This window comes from Panthera tigris, chromosome D1 (genome assembly GCF_018350195.1).
Source record: "Panthera tigris isolate Pti1 chromosome D1, P.tigris_Pti1_mat1.1, whole genome shotgun sequence".
Taxonomy (NCBI): Eukaryota; Metazoa; Chordata; class Mammalia; order Carnivora; family Felidae; genus Panthera; species Panthera tigris.
The window spans coordinates 75,072,054-75,085,853 of NC_056669.1; the positions used below are offsets into that span (position 1 = coordinate 75,072,054).

At 48.0% G+C, this 13,800-nt stretch overlaps 1 protein-coding gene across 2 annotated transcripts in view; it reads left to right on the forward strand.

The window, feature by feature from the left end:
• Positions 1-13,800, forward strand: part of NAV2 (neuron navigator 2) — a 324,615-nt gene that overhangs the window by 294,639 nt on the left and 16,176 nt on the right. For both annotated transcript variants that reach the window (XM_042957640.1, XM_042957639.1), the window contains 5 exons: positions 4,595-4,748; positions 6,135-6,297; positions 7,021-7,121; positions 9,226-9,321; positions 11,118-11,286. In XM_042957640.1, the coding sequence (XP_042813574.1) occupies positions 4,595-4,748; positions 6,135-6,297; positions 7,021-7,121; positions 9,226-9,321; positions 11,118-11,286 (683 nt within the window). The remainder of the gene's footprint in view (positions 1-4,594; positions 4,749-6,134; positions 6,298-7,020; positions 7,122-9,225; positions 9,322-11,117; positions 11,287-13,800) is intronic.

Consider the following 13,800-nt stretch of genomic DNA (forward strand, 5'->3'; position numbering starts at 1 on the left):
GCATCTGCTTCTATGTGTGATGGGTCATCAACCGTTGGAGAGGTTTCTTTTGTTTGTTTGTTCTTGAAGTTTATTTAAATAATCTGTACGCACAATGTGGGGGTTGAACTCACGACCCCGACTTCAAGAGCCACTTGCTCTAGTGACCGAGCCAGCCAGACAGCCCATTCACTGGAGAGCTTTAAGCAGGAATGTAAGATCATCTGAATTCATGTTTCACAAAGATCAGTCTCCTTTCTGTAGATAAGGAATAGAGAGGAAGGGCAACCACATAAGAGGCCAATAGCACTCTCCTCCTCATCCTCCCCACTCTGGCCTGGTTCGTGTCCTTTGAGCACTCTAATCACACCACCCCCTTGCCCTTTCTTTGTTCTCTGCCTGGTACACTCTTCCTCTAGATATTCTCTTCCTTCATGTCTCTGTTCAGTGTTACCTTTTCAGTAATGCCTTGTCTGTGCACCTTGTGTAAAATAACGCCCCCATGACCGCCAGCACTCCCCATCACCTCCCTTTCCCCTGTTTTATTTTTTACCATGGCACATATCACCACCTGACGTGTAGATTGCCCCAGGTTATTTGTTTTTTGTACCCCCCCCCCCGCCCCGCTCTGCCAACACACACACCGCCACCCAAAAATCTACAGTATAAGCTGCATGGAGGTAGATACCATTGGATTTGTAGACGTTTGGATCGTAGGTGAAACAAATGGTAATTCATAGCACTGGTGAGTTTAAGATGTGTTCAAGAAGAAAGTTGACAGCACATGGTGATGTAGAGTCTGAGGGGAAAGAGAAGAATAATCCTTGAATATTCCTAGATTTGCAACTTGAGTACCTGGGTATGTGAAGGTATTGTTTCTTGAATTGGTAAGGGGTGCAGATGGGGCAGAGTGGGGGGAGCATCAGGAGCTCTGGTTTGGCTATTTGAAGTCAGAGCTGCTCAGGAGGCATCCACATGGACATGCCAACCAGCCTGGGACTCCTGGAGGCGTAGATCTGGTGGACATGGGCTCATAGGTGGTATTGAAAGCTGGAATCTGGAGGGTTCTCTACGGGGTTGAATGGAGATGGAAAAGAGCCAGAGGGCCAAGGACTGAACTTTGGGTGCTCTGAAGAGAAAGGAGAGCAGCCAGTGAGATGAGAGGAGGTGGGAGGAAAACAGAAGCAGAGAGAAGAAACCTCTGGTAGCAGGGTCAAGTGCTGCTGGGCGGCCAGGGAGGATGAGGAAGAGAAAGAGAGGATGCCACACTGGGCTGTGCAGCGCTCCCAGCGGCCACTGCGAGAAGGCTCCCTCCAAACCACTTTCCCCGGAGGGATCGGGTGGGGCAGACTCTGGGCACTGCTGACCTTCTCTGACATTCCACAGCATCCATGCACACTGGAGATGTTTGTTTTGGGTCTGGTTTTCCAAAGGGTGGGCAGAGAGCAAATGCTTCTTTCCAACCTTGAAGGGTTTGTAAGAATGTGCAAATCTAGATGTGAGAGGAAGTTCAAAGAAGAAACCCGAGGCAGAGAAGTGGAGGGTGGGGTAGGGGGCTCAAAAAAGTTCCTACCCTGTGGGCGAAAGGAATGGTAACGTGGGAAGGCAGTGTTTCCCATACTGGAGGCATTTAAAATTAGGTATGCCACCAACCCTGCCTTTGGGCCAAGACAGTGGAAATATGGGAGTATCATGTTAGGGACTGAGTAGGAGAAAATCTACATCAGGTTGCTTCAGGAAGTAGTCCATGAAGCGGATGAGCATGTATTGAGTGCCTGCTGGATATAATTCAGGAGCATGGGCTCTAGAGTTACATAGACCCACCAGACTTGATCCTGATTTTTTCATTTTGGGGAGCGGGGAGGCTTGTTGTTGTTTTTTAATGTTTATTTATTTTTGAGGGAGAAAGATCATGAGCAAGGGAGGGGCAGAGAGAGATGGGGACAGGGGATCCAAAGCGACCTCTGTGCTGACAGCAGAGAGTCCAATGCAGCACTCACACTCACGAACTGTGAGATCGTGACCTGAGCCAAAACCAAGAGCCGGGCACTTAAACAACGGAGCCACCCAGCTGCCCATGATTCTGTCATTTTTAATGGGCCTGTTAATATCTCTAGGACTCCTCCTCCCCCCCCCCCCTTTTAAAAGGAGATCATGGCAATACCTCTTCAAGGAGTTGTTAGTAGATGTAGTAAATTAAATAATACGCTTCACATGCCTGGCATAGTCGTTTGTGTATTCCATATGAATTTACTGAGCACCTCTTACATTTGATCAGTGTGATCAGACACCAGAAATGATGCAGAGAACCCTGGTCCTGGAGCAGCCAGCCATGTAGGGGGTAACCTGTTGAGTGCAACCAAATTATCAGAGATGTACAAAGGTCTAGCATGGAAGGAACCAAGGGAAAAAGTGCTGTCCTGGGCAAGAGGGATAGATAGAGACTAAAACCTAGCTGGGGCTGCTGCAGAAGAACTTAATTTTCAGGGCACATAGCTGACTCAGTCAGTGGAGCATGACGCTCTTGATCTTGGGGTTGTGGGTTCAAGCCCCACGTTGTTGGGTGTAGAGATTGCTTGAAAACAAAATCTTTAAAAAAAAAAAAAACCCTTAATTTTCAACATCTCTGTGCTAAGTAGAAGGACATCCCCTCTCATTGGCCAAGCTTCGAGAAGTAGCTCATGTGATACAGCCCACAGAGGTGGGTGCTGAAGAAGTCTTGTCTGTCTTGTTGGGAAAGCTTCTGGGGAAAATGTACAGATCATGTGAAGGAGACTGGGGCAAAATGCCTTGCCCTGGAGCACCAGACGCACCTGACTGATGGTGTGAATGGAGGCTAACTGTTCTCTGCAGTGAATTGGAGCCTTACAAGTCTGTGCAGGGCGTGGTTTAGCGAAGCCTGGAGTGTCACAATGGAATTTTGCTCAGACTTTACTCTCCATTTAAACCAGGAACCCGTACTCCTCTCTCAAGAAGAAACTAGTGTTTGCAAGCTCCCATTGCAAACCTTGCAAACCGGAAAGGCATGCCCATTTAGTTAAACCTTACAAACTATAGCCTACTCACAGCACAGAGAGGGGTGAGGGTTGGGGGAGGGGCAAGATCTGATTTCTAGAGACATTTTCTAGCCCTCTTAGTCCCAGATCTGTTGGCCTCAGTTTGTCATGGGTATAGAATGGGAATGATCCTAATATTTTCAGGAGTCAGAGTTTTTAGAAGATTTTTAAAGCCAAGAAACTCCCTTGGCTACTGACAACTTTTAAAAATAGGAGGTGGTTTTCCTCTCTTTGTATCCCTCAAATGAAAACCATTCAGGTGTAGGTCAAGAAAATAACAACAGAACAGTTTGGCTATTCAGGTGTTAAATTTTTCTTCTAGTCCTTTCTGCCCCCCAAATACAATTACACTTCTTTCAACGATTATAAATGGTTTCCCCCTGGCAATGAACACTTCCACACCCTCAACCCGTTTTACAGGTCAGGCTTTTTTTGGCCTCAGATCCAGAATTTGGTCTTGGAGAGCAGGCTGCACAGTTATTTCTGCAGAGACCACATGTTCATCGTATCTTTCAGAGATAATCAGCTTCAGCTTTGTAACTTTAGGAACATGTCCTTTTTTTTTTTTTTTTTTTTTTTCCAGTCTTCAGTCCAAGAAATGTCAAAGCTTCTTATTCTGGATCACCCCTCACCCCAGAACCAATGATCTTTGAAATCACCATCCTTTTTTTTTTTTTTTATAGAGCCACCTTTTCTAACATGGAGATTTGGTCTTCCACTTAGTGCTGACCTGCCAGGTATCTGAATAGCAAACCTGACTAATCACATAGGGAACCCAGCCTAGAAGGACCACCTTTGAAGACAGAAAGACTCCATGGTGTCCCCTGATAATGGCGTGTGGGTGGAAAGGACGACACTGAAAAACGCTGTTGCTCAATTTTCACCTAAAACCGGCTTCTGTATCCTATCACCCTGTCTGCTGACTCTGCACGATGTTTCCCTTCCTTGCTGAGAGCTTATGAAGCAGTGTGGATGGGTGGGGGAAGGAAGGAATGTTGTTCTCTCAAGACACTTTCAAAAGACTGAGTTTCAGAATGTGACCAAAAATAGACTAACTCCCTCCACAGGAATCTTTAGGTTACTTTCATTTTGGGGCAAATAAAAATCACTCCTCAGCTTTCTGACCTTAGAATGTCTAATCTTTAAAACAGACAGTTGACCTTCCTTCTCTGAGTGGGTTCAGATCTCAAGGAGCATGTGGTGTCATTAAAGGGGCCCAGCTGGGTACACATTGGAGCGGGGGGTGGTTTCAAGCCCCAAAGGTTACTACTCCCTTTGGCCAGCTCCTGCTTATCCCAGATTATTGGAACTTTGTCGAAAGGCACACCAAAGCCATTCTGAGTGCCAGAGCTCTGCAAGGGAAGATGGTAGAACAGTAATACAATCTGTGAATTTCAGGCGCTTTGATCTTATTGCCCCCAGGAAGCACTGGGAAGATGGTTAGACAGGGTCACTGCTGCACAGACCTGCTGATGGACGTGGACCAGTGGTCAGTGGAGGACTGGAGGGAGATGAACTCAGAGCTGTTCTCATCAGTAACACCCACCCCCCTTCCCTAGAATTTCAGAGTGCATGGATAGTGAAGCCGAGACAGTCATGCAGCTCCGAAATGAGCTGAGAGACAAGGAGATGAAGCTGACAGACATCCGCCTAGAAGCCCTCAGCTCCGCACACCAGCTCGACCAGCTCCGGGAGGCCATGAACAGGATGCAGGTGAGCCCGGGAGCATGGGCTGGGCCCAAGGCTGTCTGGGGAGGGAGTGGCAGGAGGCTGCTCTCTGCCAAGCTAGGGCTGCAGACCATTGCAGCCCTCTGCTTTCCTAGCCTCTTTCTCTCTTTTCTCTTTCTTTTCCAAAGCAGCAAGGCTCCTCCTCTTTTCATGTCCTCCCAGATATTGCCCAAAGATGAGTCTTTTCAAGGTGTAGGAGGAACCATGCGTCTCCCCTTTGTGTAACTTTCAGTGGCTCTGCCATTGGCTCTTGCAAGTTTGTTTATTTATTTTTGAGAGAGAGCGAGCTGGGGAGGGGCAGAGAGAGGAAGAGAAAGGATCCCAAGCAGGCTCCGCACTGCCAGCACAGAGCCTGACATGGGGCTCGAACTCACAAACCGTGAGATCATGACCTGAGCCAAAACCAAGAGCCAGATGCTCAGTCTACTGAGCCACCCAGGCGCCCCCCTTTTTGCTCATAATCTACTACCCACCTATTCACAGTTCCACTTTCCAGACTCAACTCAATGGCCAGAGGGAGCCCCTGCTCCCTTTGGCTGCCCAGGGATTTCTGTTTCATCTAGTTCCCTCCACAAGGATCTCTTTCTGCACATCTGAATTGGACCCTTTCCTCAAAGTTGAGCCTCTTACTCTGCAAAGTTTTCCCAGGCCCTGCATTCTGGAAGCGTTAGTGCCCTCGTCTGAATTCCTCTAGATTTGTTCTTACAACCCCTTGCCTTCCATCATGGATTGGAAGGCATTTGGGTCTTTTAGCTATTTTTTTTTTTTTTTTTTGCATCCCTTTCTCAGGCTGTAACACCCATGCTTTGCACATAGTAGGGTTTTCTCTAAATATTCATAAAAATGAAAGAGCCCTGTGGGCTCTGCCGAATGGGACCTCACTGGAGGACAGCATTTTCCAAAGGGGGTTCCATGGAACACTCGTTCCAGGAGAGGCTCAGCGAAAGGAGAACTCCTTGATCAACTGTGTTGAGGGTTGCTACACATTGTGTGCCCCTCTGAGCTCCCCAGTGCAGAGGAGTTCATAAAGCCTCTGAGTCCTGCAGGAAAGACACCTGTCAAGCCCAGAGTCACTCAAACCTCTTAGATTGTAGGCCCCTTTTTCACTTAGGACTCGGGCAGCAGACTCTGGGAAACATTTGAGTTCTTTTCAGAGGCCATCTCTCCGAAAGGATGGCTCTTGCCCTGCCAGACAGGTCTTGTATATATGCAAACAGCAACCACAGCCGAATCTCTCTGGCGGTGTGACTGACGTCCTCGGCTAGGATACCCACTTGATCCCTGCAGGGAACCTTCCGATTCCTCCTCCAGAATAAGGCTCGTCCGCGTTACCTCCACCTAGTAAGTGAACCTCACCCTTACTCTTCGCAGAGTGAGATAGAGAAGCTGAAAGCTGAGAACGACCGGCTAAAGTCGGAGTCTCAAGGCAGCGGGTGCAGCCGGGCGCCCTCCCAGGTGTCACTCTCCGCCTCCCCTAGGCAGTCCATGGGCCTCTCCCAGCACAGCTTGAACCTCACCGAGTCAACCAGCCTGGGTGAGTGGCATCACGGGACTGGGGGCAGGTCGGGGCCTGCAGCTGGCCCTCCACTCTCCAAGCAAGAGCCCCGAGATAAGCAGGTGAACAGATTAAATGGAGGGGCAACAGGCGTGTGTGCACTTGGGGTGTGTGTGTGTGTCTGGGTGTGCGTCTGCTACCAACATGAGCCCAGCCGTTAGACTGCTGTCATGCTTTGCTCCAGTGCCCCGAATTCTCCAAGCCACATGCTTGGATCCTCTCGTCCACCATGTTGAGTTCTGTTTGATCCATTTGAAGAGGCTGTGACCTGCAAGCCGAATGCTGCATAGAAATCCCATGGTAGCAGGTCCCAGTTGGGGCAATGGCTTGGTGTACGTACGGTCTTCCCGCCTTCAGGATGGATTCCAGGCCGGCACCGTAACTAGCCAACACGATCTAGGTTTTCTTTGTAAGCATATTGAGGCTGACGCTTTGATTTCTTACCCATGATGCTGCGTTGCTGTCGTTTTGGTTGAGCCTCTGCCTCGCACTTCCATTTGGCAAGGTACATCGTCAGCCTGCTGGCTCCTCGGTCGGTCCACCATTGGTTTCTGTGGTTGCATTCTCCATTCCGCCCTCCCCCCTTCCCCGCACCCCGACACCTGGTTTGTCCCGCTGCCGTGCGGACAAGCAGCGGGGGTGTCAGGAAGCCGGCTTTGCTGTCCCCATGTGCCTAAGGCTGTTGATGTTTTCCATTCGCAGACATGTTGCTGGATGACACTGGTGAATGCTCGGCTCGGAAGGAAGGAGGCAGGCATGTTAAGATAGTTGTCAGCTTTCAGGAGGAAATGAAGTGGAAGGAGGTTAGTTGGATCCCTTTCCCTGCTCTGCTTGTCCCTTCCCCCAGGTAGAACTACCTAGCTTAGTGATGTCATCGTCAAACCGGATCACCTCAGCACCTGAGGTGATCTGGAAGTACTACTAACCCCTTCCTTCACTAACCATAATCCCCAGCAGCATCTTGACACAATTAAAGGGAGCAAACAGCTCTTCCCTCCCTCTTGTGTTTGCAAAGTCTAATAAAGGGTACTAAAAATATTCCCCTGCTGCCTTTCCACGGAACCAACTAAACGCTGCCATCAGTCAGAAATGGCCTTTCTGGGGTCATGTGTTCCTAAAGCACTTCTGAGGCAGCTAAGCACCGTGAGCACAGAAGGCACAGAAGCAAACTGACCAATCCCAGCTGACCCGAGAGCACCAGTTTTGCCCGGTGTTCAGAGACTGCGGAGAACATGGGAGACTGAGGTGGCCCGATGACACACGTGGCTAAAAGTGAAGCCAGCGGGGCGTCCTGACTCCCCGAAGCTGAGGAATCTCAGTTTTCTGAGGAGTTTCTGTTCTCTTCCAGAGTCTGAGGAGGCCACACCCGTACTAGGGACTATTTTGGGGTAGGGGTGGGGGTTGACAAAGTTCATTTTTAGTCACTGATTAAATCCAAATGACCACCTCATATAAGTGGAGAAAGACTTCACAAGTTGCTATTTCAAGTCCTCTTCAGTATTTTGTTGGATGTTTCTTAGCATTCTCGCCAACACACTATTTGTACTCTCGGAGTGCTAGGGAACCCACAGTGCCCACCGAAACAAAGCGTGTGCGGCCAGACTTTCTTTGCCAGAGGATTCCACTGTGTGGCTGGCCCTTGAGTCTTACGGGAGGGGATAGGCCCAGAGTTTGGAGCTGCCAGTGATTTTCTCATCATCTAGCCTAAAAAAGATCCAATACATATAAAGAGCTCCATTTTCAGAGCTTGACTAGTGATAGGACTATCAGGGGAAAATCCATTCTTGGAACATTCTTATAAAAAAAAAAAAAAATCAGGGGATACCTGTGGATTTGCATCATTCTCGTGGTCCTCAACATGAACAGGTAAATTGTACATTTCACAAAAGTTTGAGTCCCTCTTAAAAATTGGATCACCACAGCATCCAGATGAAGTTGGTTGACCAGATGATGTCACCTCAGTTTACAACTGAGAAACATAATGCCTGAGCATCACTTACTTAAGATTACAAGGGAGCTGGGGAGGCCAGATCTTCTCACTGCAAGGCCGGTGCTCTTTTCTCTGCTGATTTTGCTTAATTGCCCCATGTGCCACTGTCCCCACCCCCTGCTGCCACCCTCATATTTCTGTATCCTTATGAGCATGTCAGATCTAAGATTTTAAAATCCAACAAAACGGAATGTTCTATTAGTTTTTGTTATTGTCGTGATTAGTTAGCCCTCACCATGCAGAGCCCTGTGCACACAAATTCAAAAGAAATAGAAAAAGAGTATTTTTTTATGAACTTCCCAGAGTTTTGTTTTCTGAATCGAGTATGTTTTAATTAGCAGAAAAGCAATACACGTTCTTAAAAAGAAGACAAAAATTGAACATACTCTATCCTGAGGGAGTTTAAGATTTGGCAAGGAGACAAACTTGACTTACAAATAAGACATAGATACCTAAAAATAAACAAGTATAGAAGATATCAATATATAAGTTACGTACGGAGCCACTGAAGCATGTCAGCTCTGAGCCTGGTGGATTAATCATTGAAGGCTTCTTAGAAGAGGTGAGTTTGCAAGCAAGGTTTGGAAAGGGAGAGATGGCAGATAGGAGAGGGGAAAGCATTCCAGGCAAGGGATGTGATCTACGCACCTACACAAGGTATACCTTTGGTAGAAGGTCCTAGATTCCAGAGAGGAGATCCTCTTTTCCTGACCCACGGATTGGTATTTTTGCAGTGGTGCGGGGAAAGATTTAAGACCATTGCATTCGATCTAAGTTGTAATCTGGTGTTAAAACAAATAGGACTTTTATTTCCCTCTCAAACCATTGGTGGAGTTCTAAGGCAATCTGAGTCCTTGCTAACGTGTGTCAAAAAAGATTCACCTGTTTTTCCCCTGCATACATTTCCTTACCCTTAGGATTCCAGACCACACCTCTTTCTTATTGGCTGCATTGGAGTTAGTGGCAAGACGAAGTGGGATGTGCTCGATGGGGTGGTTAGACGACTCTTCAAAGTAAGTGTCTGAGAAGACAGCTGCAGTAGTCTGCCTGAAGTGGGTGCCTGGGCTCAGGGAGGGAAGGGGCGGTTTGTGTCCTGAACCTGGCCACTTCTTGGGCCTGCTCCCCACCCCATCCTTGTGTTGCTGGGACTTGTCCCCTGGCACTCAAGTAATAGGAAAATGGTAAGTACAGACTGATGATTGACCACACTGTTCTCAGATACCCTTGGCAGTGATTGGCCGGCCAGCGAGGGTCATCTCCCCAGCCTTGATCAAGTATTTGAGCCTCTTGTGGTGAGCTGCTTATGTTCAAATTCTCCCTTCACCTTAGAAGCGTGTCCTGTTGAATACGCTTTGGAGTGAGTGCCCTGTGGCCAAAGCTAAAACGTCAAATTTCCATTCTTCATTTCGGGAGGATTTGACCTGACTTGCCCAGTATCCTTGCCAACACTGCAGAGTCTGTGATCTGTGCTTCATGTAACATTAACATCTCATCAATGGCCAGAGTCAAAGATGTCGGCATAGTTATTTTTGTAGTTGTTCTACTGGAGTGGGTGGGTGTTTGTCACAGGAGAGATAACTAATGAGTCCTGAAGTGAACCTTCAATCACAAGGTGGTTTTGGAAGAAGCTTTTCATACATGTTTTTTCTATCGTTCTGAAGTGAGTCAGCAATCCTATGTGTTCATTAATCATATCCCCTGAGCAATAATGGTAACGTATATTTTTGGTGCTAGAGGTCATGCTAACATAACCCCAATTTATCTTCAGGCCTGTGAGGAAGGTCCTATTAGTTTCCCACTTAAAGAGGAGGAAAGTGAGGGTCAGATCACGTTACTTGCCCAAGGTCGTGGACCTAGAAGTCAGCCATGTTGGTCTAATTGAGCTGGTTTGACTTCAAAACCTAACTAGTATACTCCAGTCTTTTTCTAGCATCTGGTTTCAGGTGGTTTCACACATAGGAACTTCTGTTCTCTGACCAGAGATCATTCCCCATCTTGGCAGGCTGCAGAAATGTGACTGGGCAAGAGATGTGAATGGCTGAGGGCAACCCACTCCTGCTGCCTAGAGCCAAAACCTTAATTCTGCTGATGGGCAGTCGGGACATACTTGGATCAAAATGACCAACAGTTTGGGCTGAAAAGAGCCTGTTGGGGCATCATATGTGAGGAAATGAGACCATTAAAGGTAGAGAGGCCTGTTACCAGTATTTCACATCAAGTCATTGTCCAGCCACCACCTAGCCCACGGACCTTTGGTCCAAGTTCACTGACCTAAAACCTTTTGGTCACTCACCTCAGAGGGAACACCTTCCAAATTAAACCCAACTTTTCCTGTTTAAAGATCAGGAGCTGTTTTTTTTTTCTTGCAGCCCTGGGGCGTGTTCCCTTTGTCATCGGTGTAGTCTTTGCTCTTAGCCAAGGAAAGGGGCCAGTGGAGGGATTTCTTGTCAGAATTACTTTCTCGTGCATTTTCCAGCACTATTCACAGGCCCTGGCACCTTAAGGACTTCAGCTGAACTGACACAACGCAGCCTAAGTTTTCCTTGCTTGGTTCATCCAGACTAAACGTTCACGATTGTGTTAGGGCTCCCCCCACATCACTAACCAAATAAATCTGTACTTTAAGAGGCCTGTGATACTTGGGAATCATCCCCATGGAAAGCCAGCTCTCCTCACCTCGTTCCACAGCTCGATTTCAACCCAGGCGTCAACTGAGAAAGAAAATGACCATAAATCACCCAAGGAAAACATGAGTCATGGGCAGATTCTAGCCACATCTTTGATAGGGTCTTGATTTTATTCTTCCCAGGAGTACATCATTCACGTCGACCCTGTGAGTCAGCTGGGGCTGAATTCAGATAGCGTTCTGGGCTACAGCATTGGGGAAATCAAGCGCAGCCACACCTCGGAGACCCCCGAGCTTCTTCCCTGTGGCTATCTGGTCGGAGAGAACACGACCATCTCCGTGACTGTCAAAGGTAACTCAGCCGATTGTGGAGGTCGGAGTTTTCAAGAATTGAGCTTTTGTCTTGTGACTTGGCAAAACATGGTTGGAAACCATGGCCACAGTTTTGTTTGCACATGTGTGTTGGGGCGGCGGGGGGGGTTGGTTTCTCCTCCCCCACCCCCGCCCCACTGCAACCGCAGTCATTCTTACCTAAGCAAGTTGAACGGTTTTTAGCTTTTTCAACCACCACCGGCAACAAACACTTTTAGTTTATTGCCGAAATTATATAACAAAACGTCCCATTAGCCTTCTGACTCTAAGATGATGGAATCTTAATAACCCTGCTGAAGTGGGGCTCCACCAATACCAGTGGACTCCTCTTGCCAGCTAGCCTTGGACGTGGTCCCATTCTATGGATGGGAGCCGCAATCTGCTCTAGAGGTATTGCTCAGAGCACTCTGATGAAATTTCTGAAGCTCTTGCCCACACACAGTGCTGCTGGTGCTTCCGATTGCCTCATCACCTGGGGATGTTAAGCCCCAGGCCAAAGTGTATTCCATGGAACTCTAGGCCCACAAAGTATCTTGTGGGGGGAAAAAACAGTGTCATGGCCAAATAAGTCTAGAATACTACATCATTATACCCATTTGGATGTAGGGGCAGAAAGAGAAGAATGTGCTGGTGCACTGACTCTATAACTTAATACACTAACTCTTGCCGTTAAAAAGGCTGTTTAATCCAGTCTGACACAAATGTATTTGAGTGCAACCCCCTTTTTTCCCTGTATTTTATGAACCCACAAAGAATAGATTAATAAACAGTATATGAGGCTCAGCATTCAGGTTGTCCCATTTCTTAATTCCCTGGAAGGCACAGCTCTTGACTGGAGTTTTAACAGTGCACTTTTGGGGTGGTTTGATGCAAGCTTTGTTTCCTGGTTGCAAGGTTTTCCAGAAGCACCTCACCATTCCTTATCAGCAAAAATCTATATGCTTGTTCTGACGATGGCGAGCTGTCTGTTACCACTCCTTGAGCCTCACCCACAACCTTCTTATCTGGCTAGTGAGCAACATTGCACAAACGTGGTCTCAGGCTGTAAGTGACAGAAACCTACCCCAAACTAGCTTTATCAAAAAAGGAAACGCACCTGGAAAATCCTGGAATACGCTTCAAACACTGCTTGATCCAGGTATCTCAAGAGTGCCATCAGAACCAGACCCACCTCAGCCTTGTGTATTATCTGAGTTCTCTGCATGTGGCTGCTAAAATGGCCCTGGTAGCCCTGATAAATCCTTCTGGCTTGGGATTCACCAAGAAAGAGAATGTCCTTCTGGAAAGGTATGACAGAAAATCCTTACAGGTGATTCTGGCCCACCTGGGTCAAATGGCCATCACCGAGCCAGTTATTATGACCAGGGAGATGGTTTGGCCCAGCCTGGCCCCACATTCGCCCCTTGGTGGCTGAAGGTGCTGGGTCGGCCCCTCTTGAACCACCTTGAACAAGCCCCCCATGAGAAAGACGAGTCCTGCTATAAGGGGCAGGAGGAGGGGGGACCAGGCACACCGAAACAACGCTTCAAGGAAAGCCTCTTATGTCACCGGTTCAAGCCGTGTCTCATCCACGCTGGTGAGCACACGTCGTCACTTGTAGGCGACAGCTACAGGCATTGAGGGGTGAAAGAAGTGATCCACTGCAGAGACCAGACCTCTGCACAGACAGTGACAAGGCGGTCTGCCGCAGTGGAACGTGCCACCCCACCACGGAGCCCAGTCTGCCACTGTCAGCACACCAGGTTGTTCAGCATCTCGAGGCATCAGCTCAGGTTTATTTATTTAATTTACTTTTATTTTTTAGAGAGAGAGTATGAACAAAGGAGAGAGGCAGAAGGAGAGAGAGAGAGAATATCAAGCAGGCTTCATGCTCAGAGCAGAGCCCAATGTGGGGCCCAATCCTACAACCCTGGGATCATGACCTGAGCCAAAATCAAGAGTCAGACGTTCACCCGACTGAGCCACCCAGGTGCCCCAGCTCAGGTTCATTTTTAAGTGACACCTGACTCTTCTGTTTTCTGGTGGTGCTTGAAACTTACACCTTCAAGGCATGATAAACCACGCAAGGGTTTGAGCCAAGAGGTCCGTGGGCTGTGGATGCTCCACCTAAGTGGTACCAGAGGCAGGGATGTGACTGAGCATGCCTGAAGTGAGTTCATCTGCAGAACAGTCACTCCCAGGGGGTTTTAGGGCAAAAGACCAAAAGAGCAGCCTATATGTAGAGAGAGTTGTTTTTGTGGGTTTTTTCCTCCCTTACTATTAAGTTTAGACGAGAGACCTTACACTCTGCACTTCGCATCAAGTTTGAGCCAGTATAGACTACACTGAACTCAGTACCAGGAAAGTCTCGGGCCTATACCCAGAAGCCAAGTCATTCAGGAACCTCCACCTTGGTCATTCTGGAATAGTCCCTTGCATTTAGGGACTGTTCTCGGTTAGGGGAGGATTAGAGACAAGCATATAAATGCATTTGAGGGGTCTGTTTGCAGTGAAT